This window comes from Lates calcarifer, linkage group LG19 (genome assembly GCF_001640805.2).
Source record: "Lates calcarifer isolate ASB-BC8 linkage group LG19, TLL_Latcal_v3, whole genome shotgun sequence".
In the NCBI taxonomy this organism is placed as follows: Eukaryota; Metazoa; Chordata; class Actinopteri; family Centropomidae; genus Lates; species Lates calcarifer.
In genome coordinates, this window is record NC_066851.1 from 9,821,419 (window position 1) to 9,841,386 (window position 19,968).

Here is a 19,968-nt window from a genome sequence, read left to right on the forward strand (position 1 = left end):
CTTTTCATGTAGTAGAACAGATTGGTCTTGGACTAAATATCATGTTAAAATCTAACTTGTTACTACAGTTCCATGGTACCATTGCTGCAGTGACAGTAGAGCACTGCCTGTTTACTTTGGTTTGATTCTCCTCTTTGAGGTGTACATATCACTGACTGGAGAATCCGGGCCATGTGTTAGACAGATGAGTTTATGGTGAGGAAAGATGATGCAACGTTAAGCTACTGTTTGTCTGAAACGACATGAAATATATTCATATTTATCGGGAATGTACAATACAGGGAAAATCCAGCAATGGAAATTAGAGGCTAATTAATCCTCATTAACCAACAGCACTGTGGTTAATGAGTAACAAATCTTTTTTTTTTTTTTTGCTATTTTTTTAGATAATTACTGCATTATAAGCAAACAGAAAAACTCAGCATCATCCAGGGGGATTTTTCACAACCTGGCAACCCAAAAAGTTTCTCTTATTAATGCCATAGACTGATTTATAAAGCATTGGTACATGGTAATTAAAAATAGGTTTACTAGGGGTTACAACTTAGCATAACGTACCCTGGGAGCATGCACAATATTTTAAAAGCTATGACCATCTAACAGATATACTGCAGTGCTGAAATCCCCAGTCTTCTATTTGTAGGCAAATTATATCCATTTTCATTGATTATGTAAACCTGTCTGTGACTCATAAAGGCCTCACTTTATCATGGTTGATGACTTTATGAAAATGAGATGCAGCGTTCCAGAAAAATCAGTAGTGATTCATTTCTCGGACACAGGTTTGTAACTGATGGCTCAGTAATGTCTCTGGCTCTCAGATGTCCATAATGAGTTTACTCTGAATATAAATGCTGTCTATGCTGACGACTCACAGGTGTGTTTCTAACTGAGTTCATTATTAGATTGCAAGAATGTCCGTGTTTTTGCATGAGGATCCTGAACGCACCATCTCGGTTTTGATATATTGCACAGTATTATCATCATGCTCCTTGTGATAAAAAAAACAACTGTTTTACTTTTTCCATGTGCGCATAAACTTCAGGCCTTCAGCCCTCCCCTCCTCCTCCTCCTCCTCGTCCTCTTCCTCCTCCCTTCTTCCCTGCCCTCGCTGTTCCTCGCTTGTCTGTTTTCTTGGAGTGGGTTCAGGGAAGTGTTGAGGGGGCGGATAGTTTTGATTTTCTCTACATCGTGCTTAGCCAATAATGTAGAGGGAACTGTTGTGCACATCTCAGCTGGCAGACATTTAAAAGGGAGACAGTCCGGCGCTGGAGCAATTTGTATTAAACCCCCCTCCACCACCACCACCACCACTGCCCACCCACCCCACCGCCACCCCACCCGGCCCCTGTCTATGGAGCGGTTAGTCTCCCACCCATCCGCAGTCCCACCAGTGTACAGTCGACAGCAGTAGGTGTCTATCACCTCGGAAGGTGCCTTCACAGGACTGACAAGATCGGATCGTTGCGCTTGTTGCAGTGGAGACTCGAACAGGTGAGCGAGTTTGGACCATTTCTGATCGCTTACTTTTCACTTTATTTCGGTTTGTTGATCAAGGTAATTACTAAACTGCATGCTTGTTATCCACTGGTGTGCACGTGTGGATGGGTAGATGGTTTGTTAAACATCTTTTGGCTAAATATGGCAGCATTCTTTTGCGTTATGGATAACGTATCGCTTAAAGTATGCGGGTATAATTCTAATCATATATTTATATTTCTCACTGAGATGTTTAGACTGAAGTCATTCAACTACACTGTGATTTTGTTTTTGCACTCCATCTTCATTTTGCATGTGGTTACCAAAATAAAAAAAAGAAAGAAAGAAAGAAAAGAAAAGCGAGCTCTTATCCGTGCGTTTTTACGCAGCGTAAAAGCTTTGACAGCTGTGCGTAACCCGTCCAGAGTTGAAACCGTGTAGGTGATGAATTATTCTCTTCTCCCCCCTAAGGATGGCCAACTCGACGCGTATCTTTTGCAGTATGGTTTTCATCATCGGGTTGCTGTCCTCTCCCGTGGATTCAAAAAGAAATCGAGGTTCACAAGGCGCCATTCCTCATCCTGACAAAAACAACCCAAACGAATCGGAGCAGCAACCGCAGCCTCCGCAGGCGGGCTCCGGGTCCCGGCAGAGGCAGGGCTCTTCCTCGCCGGCCGACGAGGTGCTGGAGTCCAGCCAGGAAGCTCTGCATGTGACGGAGCGCCAGTATTTGAAACGGGACTGGTGCAAGACGCAACCGCTCAAACAGACCATCCACGAGGAGGGCTGCGTCAGCCGCACCATCATCAACCGCTTCTGTTACGGACAGTGCAACTCCTTCTACATCCCCAGGCACATCCGCAGGGAGGAGGGTGCCTTTCAGTCCTGCTCGTTTTGCAAGCCGAAGCGTTTTACCACCATGACTTTTACTTTGAACTGTCCGGACCAGCAGCCACCCACCAAGAAGAAACGCATCCAGCGCGTTAAACAGTGCCGCTGTATATCCATAGACCTGGACTAAAAACACACAGAAATGTGTTGAGTGTGTGTGTGTGTGTTTTCATATTCTTATTCTTCGCGGACAGGATTGTTGAGGCTGTCACACAGCCGAGAGCACGTGCCAGCCTCCACCTGGGGATAGGCTCCACATATACGACGACTTTTCAAGGCTGCCTACGTGTATACTACGAATCTCTTCTTGCACAACGTGTGAACAAATATGGACAAACCACTCACAAAGCTGAACCGCAACGAACATTTTTACTCCTCACCAGTTTGCCAAGTTTGAAAACAAGCATCACTGCACGGCACGGGGACGTTGATTTGGAATGGGCACGTTTTACGCACGGCTTCCCCCCCCCCCCCCCCCCCCCCTTTCCCACCCACCCACTCCAGTAGGACTGCATAACCCCCCCAGTTTATTTAACAAGTCACTGTTCCAACCACTTACTGAGGCGGGAACGCATTCCTGTCCAATTTTGTATATTTTTTACGTGTTTATATTACGTTTGTTAAACTGGATGTTTCCACTGTGTGGAATTTGACGGATGAGCGGCGGATATTTGTAAATGGAAAATGTGATTTTTATTTCGATAGTCCAAGAATCCTTGGCTTAACCTGATTGATTTCTGTGAATTTCGAAGTCCATCTGCAAAGATTGTTTTTTCTGTAAGTTGGGTGCCTGCTCAAATGTAGAGACAATAGGCTTCTCTGTTAGTTAAAAACGGACGATGTACAGCGACGGTTTATACGGTATAGAGATTAAATAGTTGTAAGATGTAAAGCCATCTTTGATGTAACCGGTTTGTTTATGCCTTTGATTAAATTATCCATGACAACGTAAAATAAACGGATGCTGGAATATCGTGCATATTATTTGCAACTTTACAGCTATTTGTGTAGGAAGATGTATTAGACGAATCCCCTGCTCTCCTCCTGCATGGAGCCAGCATCTCGCTGAGACATTCACCCTCAGAACTTGGAATAAAATTCATCGTAAAAGTGGAAGTTTTATGAGGAAAAAATGCAATTATCCCTTGAAATTATATCATTTAACTTCATTAGGGCAATATTTTTTCGGAGGGCTTAGAGAAAAAGGGGGTGGGGGTTGGGGGTTCTGCCAAAACGGCTCAAAACGTTGTAATAATGTCCATCTTATTCAGTTTCACATTTCTAAAACCTTCTCTTAAAACAAACTTCCACTGGCAAAACAAATTCATTATGTGAACAAAGCTAATGACTTTATTTCATGAGGTTTCCAGGAACAAGTAAAAAAAAAAAAAAAGGCCCAAAAATGAGCTTTGATTGAGTGATTTAATTCTGACTCATAGTTTATTGAACAGCCGAGCTGAATTGTGAATCATTAAATCCCCTTTGATGACTCAGGTTTCTTACATAAATATCACATTCTCTTTGGTGCAGGCCTAATGGAAGTGTTGACAGGCACAACATTTGGAGAAATTGGTTTAACACGTATTCCAAAGTCTTCATCCAAAATGAGTCTCAGGGTTTGTTCGGCATTCAGTAGTTTATTCTTGAAATTTAAAACAATTCCATAAATTTTACAGAGCACCTATATGAGAGCTACTGAAGGTTACATGAACCGATGTACATACAGTAGAGGCTACAACAATTCCTTGGTCAGTGTCTGTTTGTTTTTCAAACCCTCTGAAGTAAAACATAGCAGTTTAAAGTTATGAAATATCTTTAGATTTTTTTTCCAATACAAAATAAATGGCACACATGAAAAGACTGTGGAGGGTTAAAAAAAAGCAATTCAAGGTGGAGTTTTATGGATATACTCTGATATATATCTGTCTGTCTGAGGTATAGCAACTGGCATGGCTTCAGGTGATATGCTTACACGTTCTAAATACCCAAAATTCAACCCTCATCTCTCCGAAATTAAACAGGAAAAAGGCAACTGTCTTCATTCTATGCAAATTACTCCAAAATATATCTTTCATCTGATCTGACTGACGTATCAGGCAGCTTCTCAGTCAATTTGATTACAACTCATAAAAATGCAGCCTCAAAGGGATCAAAGCTAGCGTTTCTTTTCTTTTTGGCATAAAATAAACTTTCCCTACATAAATATACTTTTCTTGAATGATACAGGAGTGTGGTTACAGCTTAAATTCTTCAAAATAAAACATCAAGGTTAATACACTTTCCTAGAAACAAACAAACAAACAAAAAAAATTCTAATAGGATTTCAGGCAATACAAGTATAAATATTTAACAAGGAAACCATACTCTTGCATAGGAAAAGAGGTGCAAAAAAGTGCAAGACATCCAAAAAAATGCAGGCAGTTAGCATAACATGGGAGTGCGGCTGATAGCGAGCTACAATGTACAGCTACTGCAAGCAGGAAAGTGCTTAAACCCGTGCTGGAAACGACGTGACGTACAGCGCTCGATGGAGGGATTTAACAACTTTGTATTTTGATTCTCGGGTGAAAGGGTGCGTGGCCAAATCTTGTTTTGTTCTTCTAATGTTTTTAAGTAAATGTGTGTGCGCGCGCGTGTGTGTGCGCATGTCTGTGTGTGTGAAGGGTCCGAGGCTCAGGGGGACCAGACTCGCCAGCGGGTTCTGCTCTTCTCTTCTCTGGCCGTCACCCAGGAGAGGTCAGCCTGGTGCAGTGAAAACACACAATAAAGTGAAACCTCCACGTACAGATTTCGTACGCACACTCGCTTTTATATGCAACATGTCTTCATCTGCCCTTGAAGCCCAGCGCAGATCATTCATCATACTCCTCGAAGCTGCACGGTCCCTGCTGATTCTACAACATGACATATTTACAAGACTTTTAATGAGCCATGGTGAATGGACGGCTATTGGCTACAGCAGAGGACACTGCAAGCTGCTTTCTTTCTTACTGCTGCTCCGGGAGAAAGATCTGTTTTGTCAACAGGGATTTTCCTCTGAGCAGAAATCGCCAGGAACAGCAACAACATCTTAACACTCTGAATATGTTGGAGCATTTACAACACACATATGCTGTCTCAGGTAATGCCTGCAGTCCTGAAAAGAATGGATTTTCAGCTCTTCAGGAGATCCAGAAGGAATCTTGTGGATGTGTCAGCTGGCACTGCTGTGAATCCCACTGACCCGCTGAGACCTTTCACAAGCTGGGCACTCAGGGGTCACGCCATGCTGGATGAATGAGGTTAACCTTTAGCCTTTAAGACTCTCATCATTTGGGCTGTGTCAGCCATGCATCCTCGGTGCAGGAGCTTTTACCCAAAAGGCTCGACATGAGGGTGGGTGTGTGGGTGGGGTTGTCCAGTGCTGTTAGTAAGCTCAGAGATACGGCAGTGGGAGTATTAAGAGTCCAGTGAGGTTTTATTGCGAGTTTGTACGGGGGCACAGAGGGCAGTCTAGTGTTTTTTGAGGCAGGTGGTAAACGCAGGAGGGATGAGGCCTGCACACGTTTCACATCTGAGATCTTCTCCCCTCTGTCACCACCGCCCGCTCCTCGTTTCTTCTTCTGCTTTCTCGCTCGTCATTTCAGCTGGAGGACACGCTGGCTTCCTTCTGCCGCAGCCTTTCTTTCTGTTGGTGAGAACCACAAGAAGATTCAGTGTATTGATTTCAGCGCTGACATGAGAAAGAGCAGCCTTTGCAGGAAACTCAATTTCTCTGCTGTTATGTGGATCAGTTCTTACCAGACTGTTGGCATTGATCTTCTTGGTTTCGACTCTCTTCTCTGCTGTGATCTTCTTGATGTTTTCTTGAGCTTCCTTCAACCTATGGAAAAAGAAAATGATGGACGTGATTTTAGTAGGCCTTTTAAAACTACACGTACACACTGAGAGTTCTAGAACTGTGAATAGTCCTTGTGTAACTTGTGAAAACAATATAAACTCAGTAGCCTCTCATCACTGTGTCCTTGTGAAGTTGTTTGTAAGAGCAAGACATTTAAGTATCTCCTTAGGGCACCCTGTCATGGAGCCTTACACACACACACACACCACACACACACACACACACAAACAGACATGCAGATACTCTCAGGAGTTTGTGGTCAGTGAAAGCCGCATAAGTGAGAAGCAGTAGAGAATGACAGTGGGTTGATGAGATAATGAGGAAGCCTTTAAAAAACACTTGGCTTTTATGAGAGTGCAAAGAGTACTTAAAATAAAGTTAATTATACATAAGCACAGTCATCTGTAACAGTAATGTGGGACACGATTACCTAGTAAACAATTAAGAGAGAGCACATGGATCCACGGCAGGACAGAGGGAAAACATTAAGTCTTAAGATGAAGGCTCGGTTCAGATAGCAACGACTTTGACTTCCAGAGTGGAGGATGCTAAGTTCAAGCTCAGATTCATGATATGACAACTTCAGAATTGTGAAGAACCATGGAGGCATTGCGTGATACTTCAAACGACAACCCAGATTGACCATGCAGTTTTGCTAGACGGCAGTAACAGCTTCTTTCCGCACGTGCAGCTCTCCTGCCCTTTGGACTGCATGTCCAGCATCATTACAGTGTTTACCAGGTCTCCCATAACGCGCTGCCTTTAATGGCCACAGGCTCCCGTCCACTTGCTAGTAAAGCCAGGCGGCTGCCAGGAGGGTCTGCCATCCCTCGGCGGAATGCCCCCTCCCCAAGTTCTTGGCTACTCCTGTTTGCCTCCTCTTTGATGCCCCCCCCCCCCCACTACACTTTGCTTTAATTACAACTCAGCATCTGAGCATCACCCTTGCGCAATTAGTGCTAATTTGACCTGATGTCCAGAGGTGTTAAGCATCTATCCAAAGGTTACTTTACTAGCCAAGTTTGCATTTTGCATTGGCCCCTCCACTGACTGAGAAAAGATGCTTCACAAAAATCTTTCTGCTAGACATTAGAGGTTCAATCCTTAATATTTTCACGTGATTAAACCTTTTTCTGGTTTATTTTGTTTTTATTTTGGAGAGAGACAAGAAACAGGGACAGAGAGTAGGGGAATGACATGCAGTAAAGGTCTGGGAGTTGATCCAGGGACCAGCTGCTCAGGGCACTAAGGCCCGTGTGGTATGCGCCCCAACCATTCGGCTATTTTTTTTTTTAACCTTTTTTTATACTACTTATGGTTGACACTTTTTCAGCAATGGCAAGTCAATGTATGTATGTGTTTTTCTTTGTAAAGTGGCGGGGTCCGCCATTCCTGCCCTGGATTCTAAATGCCCTCACACACACATGGAACAGTGCATGCATATAATCCAGCAATGTTGTTACAGATATTGATTTGATCTCTCTGATATCAACTGTTTACTGTTCACTCTCCTATTTACTGCAAAAGAACATTTCCTACAGCTGCTGCTTCACATTAAAAGCCTTCAACTGCTTTTATTATTGGCTGACTTCTTTATTAAACAACTTCTCATTTTGCATTTGTCTGGGCTGTAAACAGATACACCAGCTGCTCTTTATCCGCTCAATGAGTGGTAGTATTAAACCACACTTGCTATTACTACTTTAATGGCGGAAGCACCAAATCAACCATATTATAAATTCTCACATGTTAGGCTTTACCAAAGATACCAAGTGGGAGCAATTTCCCCAGAATCTAACTTACCTCTCCTTGGAGATGTTCTTGTTTTGTCGTATCCAGGTGTTCTTAAAGTCAGTGCAAAACTCGTACCAGAGCATAAAGACGTAACTCGGGGCCACTTCTTTCTCCCCGGATTTGGGCTTAATCCCGAAGTAGCTCACCATGTCCTGGAAACTGCCGGGGAAAACAGAGTGGAAGCACAAATAGTGTTGTCTTATCATGTATAAACACTTATAAATAATATCAGGCTTAAATAACAGCTTGTTTCAGCAAAGTACTGTGGATCGAAAAGTCAAAAAGTTGTAAACAAGAAACGCAGACAAATGGAGGGTAAAAACAGACACAGCGCACACAGAAAATGATGGATGGAGAGGCCAGAAACAGAGCTGGAAGCAGAAGGTCCACCCTGCTGGGCCACAGGGGAGAGCCAGTAGCGGCGGCTCCATTATCACGTTGACCTCCACAGCCTGCAGGGGAAGGACTGCCAGAAGGAGACGGAGACAGCCAAGACCAGGCTGCTGTTCCTCCAGACACAGCAAATCACACACACACGCACAAACACACACACTATGAACTCACACCTACAGCTCCAGAGACATATTTACTGGCAGACAATCAAAGATATGAATATATGATATGATATATGCACATGTGAGCTCACTCAGACAGGTGTGCACACATAAAAAAAAAAAAAACACCCATTAAATCTGTGTGAATACACAGATTCTGGATTTTCTGTTTTCTGTTCACTGGACCAGACTGTAGCACTGTTGTAGGCCTAATTCAATTGTAACCAAATCTGAACTCTTTGTGAGGCTCGCAGCAGCACACACAAGGCATGAAAAGCAGCCTGCTGCTTCAGATTCTCTCCCTAACCCAAACATGAAAGACATTTTCAAGCCATGCCTGTCAGAGGGTTGATAAAAGGGGGCTATGATTCAAGAGATGCTCCCTTGTCCCACTGACACCCAGATAGGCTCTGACCTCCAGATGCTAGGTGGCTTTTTGCGACGCTAATCTAAGACATGTTCATGTCGAGTGAAATGGCGCAATATGCTGCCCAGACGGCCTACTAAAAGCTGGGGTGGGGAGGGGGGAAACAGGGCTTCTGCGTGAGCCTGCTTCCCATTTCCCAGAGATGTGTCATTTTGCTGGGATGCTCAAAAAAAAAAAAAGTAAAAAAATTAAAAAAACAGGAAGCGCTGTAGATCATCCTGTACGCTATGGAAGAAATCAGAGGCTCTCAGATGTTTAGATTGACCAAACAGACGCGCTGTCCCAGGTAGCTTTGTTGCAGCCGGCCTGGTTTGGCATGACGAACAGGGTTTCTTCTCCATCAGCTCTTCGCCTGTGACCCTGGGTCATCATGTCAAAGCGTGCACAAATCAAGCAACAAGCCTTTTTCCTTTTAGCCTCCTGAGCGTACACAACAAGCAGATACACAAAGCTTCACTCAAAACAGATGCAAACACACTCACACATGTGAGTATACCTACAAAACATAAACAAAATCAAGCAGAACGGAGTTCATTTGCGAGCACGGAACAATTACACCAGTACACACGTGTGCACACATGACCCCCCCCCGCCTCCCAACACACACTTCTGTAATCCATGCTATGATGCCATTGCCGTGAGAGGGTTTACTGCAGCACCCACAGCCAGCATTCCTCACTGACAGCTATAAAAAAAGACCCATTACAAAACCATGAGCAGCCGTGAGAATCAGGGAAATATTTGGACAGGCAACTCTGCATTCCTTTGTTTCCCCAGTAAAAAGATTACAGAAGTAAACTGCATGTTGTTGGCCGAGTCAGCACAGGCACTAAGTCATCTTGTGCCATTGTCGTCATACGATGCCAGAGAAGAATAATATACCAGCTAGCATCTACGAAAACCATAACTGCATGGTGACTGTAGAGGAGGAAGTCAGGCCACATGAAATTGAGCATGATGTGGGAGAAGGAACTTAATGAGACGGAACTGAGGACAGAACCAGAAAACCTCAGTGGAACCCAAACATGAAGCAGACTAATTAGGACTGCATGTTGAGGAACAGGCCTTAGTACTCATTGTGGATAGGCCATACTGGCCAGATAATGCTTTTACAAAATGTGAAAAACCAGAAATGAACTTGATAGAGATGAAAGATATTCTAATTAGAACAACACTGATGTTTTGCAGTTAAGCTAAGTGAACATGTCACCTCATATAATATGAACTGAGTGGTTTAAAATGATTGTTAATCACATTTTAGTGGAATTGTGATCATCATGTTATCAGCTGACCAAAGGAGAAATCAGGAACAGACTGTGCTTAAAAAAATGAACAAAATGAGCTTTTTTTTTGTTTTTTTTGTTTTTGTTTTTCATGTGTTTTCATGCTTTATCTCATGTAATGTCACTGCAATAACATCAACTAAAGTATCTTATGTGATTTTGCATACATTTGGCACAAATCTATTAATACTGGAATGAGGATACGAGTCACAATGAGAATGCTAACATGCTAACAACATACATGTTTAACAAGTATCATGTTCACCATCAAAGTCTTGGACAACTTAACAATTTAACCTGATGATGGTGCTGTTATATTTCAGTCTGGAACTAAGTGGTGGACTAACAGAACAAACAAATGACATTCATAGAGACACACCCGCAGCATGGCTAAAAATGATTAGAGCTATATATACACGTTGAAGTGCCAACATGATACCTGAGCTATGATACCAATACTAAAACCATACTTAGAAATGACTTAAAGGAATTCAAAAATGTTTATCTACAAAACTGTAACTGCAAATTGTTAAATACTGTCAAAAACAAGCAGAACAAAAACTCTGCCTGAATAACAAAATCTTAAAATAGTAAAACTCCAATTTAAAGCCACAACTGTCTGATCAGTGGAGTCAAGTCAGTTTTAATTATGTAGCCCAATCACTAATTTCAATGAGTAGAGGCAGAGTATAAACCTGACCTGACATTCACCTCCAGATTTTGGTACTGGACAGTAGAGCTGAAACAATTTGCCAATTAATCCATTAGTTTTTCAATTACAATTAATTGGCAACTATTTTGACAACTACATTTTTTCAAGCTAAATTGTTATGTAGCTATAAAATTCACATCTTTGATATTTAGACTGTTGGTTGGACAAAATTCACATTTTACACACCAAGCAATTAATTGAGAAAACAGTCAGCGGATGAATCAACAGAATAGCTGCAGCCATGTTTGACAGTACTCAATACTTTGCTACAGACATTGGTCAGAGCCAAAAAAGTACTGTGGTTCAATCCCCAAATGTAATTCTTCTCCATGTCCTGATGCTGATTCATATTACCCTGCCCCACTCAGTACTGCTTTACTCTGACTCATATGAGTCTAATCTCAGTGACTCCTCATGAGGCCGAGGCTGAGGTATTAGGTAGCACTAAGGATGTGTTGTCTATTTCCTTTATTAACACACGGCCATAATGTTGTTTCCCCTGCTGCTGTTGTGCGTTTGCTGTGAGGATCCCTCATCCAGCGCAGATGTGAGAGCCCACCCAGGGCCCGTTGAGCCCGCTGACGCCCGTATTCATCAACAGCGTGTCACTTTTACGAGGTGGCTCTGTGGGAACCTGAGAAAGAGCCCACCACCAACTCCCACCCCCAAACCCCTCCCTCCTGCTCTACCTAGCGCCAGTCAGCCAGCGCCGTCTTTAGATGAAATTAAAGGAAAACTTCATTAAAGGCAAAGGTGCTGTCAGCTGCGGGGCCCTTTTGATCAATATCCCCCCTCCAAGTTCAACGCCTTCATTACAGTGGTGTCACTCATGCACAAGAGGGTGCGCACGCACACACACACACACACACACACACACACACATACATCAGTCCAGTCCAGTGGACGGACATATCACTATGAGGTGAGGGTGGGGGTGAGGGATGAGGACAGAGAGCGAGAGGTGCAGTCGTCCCTCAGCGACCCTCTTGGCTCGAAAACAGCAACATGAAACAGAACAGTCTGAACCCATTCGCTGAGTTATGGTGTTGTCCAAAGCAATCAACATCCTAATTGTTTATAGTTTCCACTTTCTTGCGACCGGCGTCTTTCCCCCTCTCCTTTATGTACTTTCATGATTTATTTTTGAAGTGGCAGAGTTACGGTATAAAGCAAACAATTCTGCTCTTTATCCAAACAAGGCAAAAATAATCTATTTGCTTTGTTTGTCTGCTCCACCATCTTTTTCCAATATGAAATGTTCCAGATATGATTTCCCTCGGACAGTGAGCTCAGCGGCTGCCAGGGTGTCTTACGCCTATAAATCAGATGCCTCTCTGAAAACTCCCGGGAGTCTTCTGCACAAAACATGGCAGATAAGAGTGATAGGAACTGCAGGGGAGGAAGCACAGGGGGTTTAGGCTTAAAATACAGTATGCTGCACATTATATATATGTGTAGAAATTCACTGCTGTTTCTGTTAAGGCATCTTGTTTATTTGTCATTAGACAAATTACAAAAGGCCTGGAGAGTAGCACAAATGCATTTAATACTTAACATATCTCCTTGTGCATGTATAAAATTGCTGCTAAATCCTCCAAAATAAATCACTTCCTCTCATACCTTTCTAGTGAAAGTTGGACTTTCTCACCAAAGCAGCAAAATCATTACACTGAGAAGCCCCTACATCTCACCAGAAATGTTATCAGCTGCTGTTAATAACTGTATACAACTATACAAATAGCAAGCTATCAGATACCAGCCATGTTATCTGTGTGAAGCTTGCCAAATAACTCTGTATTGTGACATTTGCAATCCATAACACTTGGCCAAAATCCCTTGTTGAGGGATGAAATCCACAGGAAATATAAATACTTTCTATCCAAACATGATATTTCACTCAGAATTTTAAATGTGTCTTGTGTTTGTTAAAGTCGGTTTCCTACCTTTTCTGGGCTGAATTGAGCCGGTCCTCTTCAGCTGAATGGTCCTTTTGAGCTGTAAAAAAAAAGAAAACATGTTAGATTAAGGCAGATTATAAGGGTTTTTGGTGACATAGATAAACAAATGTTTCCACTGACAGCTTTTGAAAACCTCAACTCATCATTGAGGTCCAGAGGGGGGCGCTGTGTTCATTAGCGTTTCTTAGGGTTGTCAAGTGAGGAGAGGAGAAGAAGAAGAAGCAGGGCTCTGGGTTGAGATGTCACTGACACAGCGAGCATGTTGCCCGAGCGACAGTTAAGCACATTGTAAAGTTTGACATGCTTTGGCGCACGAAAGTGTGAGCCCGTGACGCCTGGGCTCGGCGCGGGGAGCAGCGGTCTCTTTGTGGAGATGTGTGTTTGTGCGTGTGCAACGGCATACAGTTCTGAGCAGAGCTGGAGCAGGGGTGCAGGGGTTGAGCAGAGAGGCTTGGGAACTGGAGGCTCCTGTGGACTCCTGCCATGTAAAAGTGTCTAAATGCAAGGCAGATGTGTGCGGCGGGCCAGGCCGAGGTGCAAGAATTTATCTAGGGCCAGAGAGTGCCTGTGATCTCAGATTTATTGCATTTTTCCAGATTCATCCTTTTTACAATGATGGGGGACCTTTCCTACTTGAAGATTTAAGAGGGGGAAGTCTCCAAAAAATTGTTCAAAGGCAGGTTTGGGGGTCTTCTGGGAGAAGGTGAGCTTAAGCCGTCGACCAACCACCCTTTTTACTTTTACTTCTTCTTTTTTTTTTTTTTAACATGTATGTGGGCAAGGGGGTTGAGGTAAACCTAATGAAGAGGGGGTGGTGGTGGTGGCCATGTCTGGGATAGAGGGAGGAGGGGGAGGGTGGGAGAGGAGAGGGGCCGTGACCAATGGCGTTAGTCTCAGTGGGGGTCAGGCTGGCGCCTGAGGTACCCCTCTGGTGTGACTGTGCAGAGGTGGCACTGGAGCCGAGAGGCTGAGGGAGGGAGAGAGAGAGAGTGAGAGAGAGAGGGAAAGAGAGAGTGGCCCAGAGTGAGAGGATGTGTGAAGTTTCTCTTCCTCCGCTCCCTGTGTAAACATGAAACCAGTAGTCGCTAACTAGAAAGTTATGAGACGTGCATGCTGAGAGGGACAATAAATTAGGGCTTTAAAACTCTGACACACTTTTCCAAACTGCTGCTTTACCTAGCAGCCAGATAACAAAGAGATGGAGAGTAGTCTAAGAGGGATGCTGAGGATTTCCATAAAGCATCCTTTTCCATCTCTCTGTACCGCTTCTATTTAGGACACATCTCTGAGACTTCATCAAAAACAGGTTCCTTGGACAGCTGCTATGTGCAAATTTTACACAGGCTACGTAATTCAGTCATCTGAACAAGTGGAATTTTGGTTATTGGGCTGTGACTCACTGACAACAATAAGGATGTGATGACACACATGAATTTCCGAGGAGAGCCAGCGAAATGAGACTTACACAAGCTGAGATTAAAAGCAGGGATTTGTTTTCAATTAGACGTGGCGTGTATTCAACGCAAAAAATATGCCCGTCAGAGTATCCCCAGAGGTTTCAAAGAGCTCCTATTAACACGGGAAAAGGTGGTTGATTAGATGTTGAAACTACCACAGTCAGATCAGGGGAAGCTTTTTTCCTCCTCTTTTCTTTATGAAACCTTATATCCTGAATGGGAGAAACAACTTGTAGTGGAAATACAAAGCTACATTCCAGAAAGTCAGTGAGTGGGATCAGATTGACTGTGTAAAATCCAGAGTATGCAAACTTAATACAATACAATCAAATACAAGAGAAAGGGTAAATTCCAGAGCGTGTGTAGGGCTTGGCTTCAGAAACGGAGCAAAAACAGGGACGGGAGAAGGCCTTACAAGAGGAGGGATCACTGGATTTCCGAGGTATCCCCTTGTTAGATCTGGGAGAGATCACACAGGCGCGTTTAAGAGGCAGAGTGCAAGGCGTTTGGGTTCACCTGCAGGCCCTGCTGTGAGCCTCTTCGCAGCCTGGGTTATGGGTCAGTGCAACTCAGAAACACAACTCTCACTGCCAAGTTTTCACTTCATCTGTTCATCTTCTGTTATACTTTGATCCTCATGTAGAAGGAATTCTGAGGCTCCTGACGCCGCACTCCTCCAAACGACTTCCTAACAGTTAATTTCAATATTTAAAGTCATGTGTCAAACACATGTATCTGTGGTCAGCCCTCCTGAGCCTTTACCTGGGTGAGAAATTCACTCATTCACTGATGAGTCAGAGTTTAAGAGCCTCAGCCGCTCTTTGATGTTGGAGAATAGTTGCTTTGTTTTTGCCTTTTGAAGTCATGGAATCAACATGAACGATGATTACACACCGCTCCTCCCGAAGCACGGGCAACGGCTCGAGGAATTCTGTTTATGAAAGAAAGGTTTACAAGTATTCCACTGGAAAGTTTATGTTCAAGATGTGCCTTTGCAAACCAATGCCATTTTGTAGCCAGTGGCAACCACAGTGGTTTTTAAAAGCTTTCAGATATTCTGCGATACTGGCCAAAGCTCCGGGGGGTGGGGCCTTTAGCACGCAGAAATAGTCAAGGTGGATAAACTAACTAGAACGATGTCATAGCACATCATTTCCATTTCAAGGGTGCATGATCTCAGCACAGACTCAGTATGCAATAACAAACAACTTTTCAGGAATTGTACTGCAAATATGGACTCATGCATAAATTTTCATGCTGCACCTCAAACATATGGCTACAATCTCCTGCTGAGATACTTCATCTGACTCTGTTACATATAGAGAGAATCTATTGTTTCACCACTCCAAGCCCTGCTACACACAGTGGGCAAGTAACTAACCTTTAAAGTGGGCTACTTGTTGCATGATAGGAGCATTTGACTTGACTCTGCTAAAGACACAAACTGTGTGAAAACATTTGTCTTAAAACAACAAAAAGACAAAAGGGTCAGTTCACCCAAATTATACACTTAACCTTAAGTGGTGTCTATTCATGCAGATATGTTGGTTTTGGTCTACCTTGGATGCATCTGCTGGCACACAAGTACAATAGAAGTCAGTGGAATTTTGTTGATGGTTGGTGGTGTTAACAACTTTGACAAATCAAGTAAAATTTTCAACAACAGTGTTTTTTAGGGCAATTAGCCTGTCCATTATTACATTACATTACAAAATGTCAGAAAACAGTGGAAAATCAGAGCCAGAGGTCCTCAAATGTTGTTTTGTTCTACCAACAGTCTAAATCCAAAGAGTCAACCTATAAAAGGAGATTGAGAGGACAGAGGATGAATGGCATTTCAGCCACTTTTGGAACCAACTTATAGTTTGAGCGCAAATGTCTCTCAGCAACCATTGTTCCATTTTCCCACTTTTCTGGCAAGAGATGTTGCTGTTGTCATTTTTAGTGCTTTGAGCACCATGAATAAAATTACACTCACTTCCATTGTGTTGAGTTTAAGGCAGAAATGTCAAAGGCATAGAGTCAAAATCTCGAAACAAGTAAGACCAAAACTATTTGGATGGTTATTAATGATTAGAGGGGCAGGCATTTCTTCTTTGGTAATTTGGATAAATGACCCTTTAACACTTGAGAGGTTTTGTTTTCCACACACTGACCTACAGACTGTGACTAACCTATTGATTCCTGGGAGCACAAGGCCATAGACTGCAGCGCAAAATATGACGAGTCATATTCTCTGCATTTTATATCTCCACACAACACACACAGTACACAGAGCATTATGGGCCATGCCAATTGTTGTCAAATCAACAGCAGGCAAAAGAAAAAAATCATTCTCCAGCATGTTATACTGAAAAACACCCGTCCAGATGTGTTCATCAACAGCAGTAACACACTGGTTTATATTCAACATGTGTGTTGGTGATGCTGCGATTGAAAACAGACAGTGATCCACTTGTATAGGTCAGAGATGTGAGCACCGAAAAACAGCTGGTTGCTTGTTGCGTTCACGGTTGTTGGCTGATAAAAGTTCAGCGATCATCTGTCTAGTCCCCCCTGCAGGTTCCTTTGTGGTGTGACAAAAAATATGAAGATTTTCCCAGCAGCATCATTGCAAAATGAGAGAAGTGGAAGTGGAAACAGGAGATTTGCCTCCACCACTTTTTGGGGACACTTTTACTGTTTATCTATGCACAACTAGATCTAGAGATGTGACAGCAGGAGACAGAGATGGAGCCCTCTGTGGCAAAACTAGACGTCTTAATGGCACTGACTGGAACACAAAGGAAGGTTTGTGTATAATAAAACTTTGGTGAAATAAGCATATGGGTGTCTAATGGGCAGCATGGACCATCACTTCAATGATAAGTGAGCCATAACTCATGGAACTGTGTACACAGTCACCTTCAATGATGAAACTACTATTGTGCTCGTGTTTAAAAAGTAATGAAGGTTGAAAAGGACAGATGTGGTGGGATTCTGTGCGCCCTTATTTCCTTTTTTCCTAGGAATTCTTATCACCTCAAAGTGCAGTTTGCAGACTTGTTTCCAGTAAGAAGCACAATTCAACAGTTATGAGTTATGAGTAAGTGGCAGCTACTACAACTGTAACGTACGGCGGGAAGGAAGGAAGTAGGAGATTGCTTGCATCTGGGTCAGAAAGGGGACAGACGGCGACATGATCAGAGTGCGTCGAAGGGGGAAGCTCTGCTCCTGTCCTGGTGGTCCCACAGGCCTGAGCCACTGAGGCCGGTGAGTCTTTACAAGGCCGCAGCCAAGAGATGTCCCGCCAGCTTTATGGTCAGCCGAGAGTACATGAGAACCATGTTAGAGGCAATGTGATCCCTTCTACAGGCCTGTAGACCCCTGTCCTCATGCTGTCTTACAGCGCACCGAGACGCCCTCTCTCAGCAAGAACACAAACACACACACACACACACACACACACACACATACACTAAGAGACAGATCCTGCACCACCCAGCTGATGGCTGACATGGACAAAAAAGACATAATTATACCTTCCTCTTTTAAGCTCAGTTTCATGACTATCTTCTCGGCTGTCTGACTGAATGATTCATCTTTGAAGTCACTAAGGATTTTCTTAACAACTTTAGCTTATAAGCAGGACTGAGGGCAAACATCTATCGTCGCTATCCAGCAGCGAGGACTTGAGTGTGTGTTGCTGTCTGGGGGGAGCGGGAGAAGATTAAACAGCCTTGTCTTGAGTGACGCAAGTCTAATTGTTTCAGTTGGGGGGAAGAAGGAGTGAATATTTTGGGACAACCAGTCAAGGAGTAATTTATAGAAGCCAAAAATTACACATTTGTCAATCCCTGTAGCTGTTGTTGGCAACTTAACGCATTGTGTTCAAGTGGTAATCTGCATTTGTTTAGGCAATTCCAGTGAGCATGAGGACTATAATGCAAAAAAAATGACAACATGAACTAGGTAATAGCTACATAACTAAAGGGACATTTATTTGTAGAAATTTAGTGCAGATTTTTACATCTTTTAGAAGAACATACCATTGATTGCAATGACCGTTGACTACGGTTTTGCCACAGAAAAAAAGAGGAATCCTAGTTTCACTCACCTGCAGAGATGAATCCCTCCATCTTGTCCTGGAAGGGCTGGAGGTTTTCTTCTGTCGAGTTAGCGCACACCTTCTGCACCTCCTTCTCACAGGCTGGAAGAGAGGACAGAAAAGAGGTTGTATGGTTGGACATGACCAAACAGGCAGAAACAGAGGGAAGAGAGGATTTAAAGTGGGAGAAAAAAAGAAACAAAAAGTGTAAAAATGTAAAAGTCATTCAAAGATGTAATTAAAAACTGGGAAAAGTAAGTAATGACCGTGATGTAGTTAAACACTGTGAAATTAGATTCCATGAAAATGTAGTGATGAGAAAGATGTGATCAGTTGAAATAAGCATAGGCTGTCTTTAAATAAAACAATAACATTTTTAAAAAGGCCAAAACATGTAACTTCATCATTAACTTCTTTCTCTAACGGTCTTCTGTGCATTGAGACACAATGACACACTCCCCTAAGTGAATAGAAAATGAAAAGGACAACAATGGGATGAGAGGTCATAACACAAGGGCTAGAAAAAGGAGATTTCAGTTCACCTAAAGTGTAAACAGTGTGTGCTTTCAATTGAAATTTTAAACACGAAGTTATAGTTTTATTTGTATTTTAGTTATTTAGTGTTCAATGGTTTTCATATGAGTAATGCCTGTTTGTTGTTTTATGTGATCCCCCTTTCCCACAATATCTCCATATTTTCACTACAGTGAACAATAAAGTTGTGTTGTAACGCACTGTATTTGGTACTGTCTGTATATGTAAGCGCAGCAGATGTGTTTGCTGTTGTGGAAGAGTTTTTCTCCACGTTGCCAAATGACCCAACTCACACGAGCTCAGAGGAAACAGTCGTGACTGAGCGTGTTCCAGCCGAACCTTCCCCATTTCCTCTCAACTGTAAGCCTGGGTTACTATACACACACAGACGGCTGGTGGTGAAAGAACTTTGGCACATTCCTCCAGCCTGTAAGTCATTAATGGCTGCAATAAATACCTTAACTTGCTTATGACTGCATTGCTAAATTGTTCTGCAACACAACAAGAGCATTAACTGGTCTGGCCGCTGTCTCACTTCACCGTGTCGCTGCTTTTAGATCTGAGTTTTGGCTCTCAAGTGTTCGCATGTGGAGCCGCCGCTGCACCTGCAGCTTGGTAAACTCACTCTATTACATCTTTTATTTATTGGATATCTTAATAAATCAGACAGGAAACACGAGGCACGAGCATTAAAAATGAGGAGTAACTACGTACAGCCTCACTGTCTGGATTCCAGGACGCTTTCTCAATTGAAGGATAGTGAGAGCCAGCAGTTATCAAAATAAAAAACAGAAATCAGCAACCCGACAAAGATGACAACCAAAAAATATCCTGTTTGGACAAACCACGTTTCCTCACCAGAAATCCCCCAACTCAAAAGGACCCATTAAAACAGTGTTTAAAACAGCAAGT

At 43.0% G+C, this 19,968-nt stretch overlaps 2 protein-coding genes across 2 annotated transcripts in view; one reads left to right on the top strand and one right to left on the bottom strand.

Moving 5' to 3' along the window:
* Positions 1–1,165: 1,165 nt before the first annotated feature.
* Positions 1,166–2,848, top strand: grem1b (gremlin 1b). Its single transcript, XM_018689945.2, has 2 exons — positions 1,166–1,494; positions 1,951–2,848. Exon 2 carries the CDS (start codon positions 1,952–1,954, stop codon positions 2,498–2,500), a length of 549 nt encoding a protein of 182 aa, XP_018545461.1. The 5' UTR covers positions 1,166–1,494; position 1,951; the 3' UTR covers positions 2,501–2,848.
* Positions 2,849–4,125: 1,277 nt separating this feature from the next.
* The window catches only part of LOC108892521 (formin-1-like), a 52,634-nt gene continuing 36,791 nt past the window's right edge, over positions 4,126–19,968 (bottom strand). The window contains 5 exon segments of the mRNA XM_018690120.2: positions 4,126–6,037; positions 6,151–6,232; positions 8,054–8,203; positions 12,964–13,015; positions 18,532–18,624. Coding sequence (XP_018545636.1) covers positions 5,993–6,037; positions 6,151–6,232; positions 8,054–8,203; positions 12,964–13,015; positions 18,532–18,624 — 422 coding nt within the window. The 3' untranslated portion in view covers positions 4,126–5,992.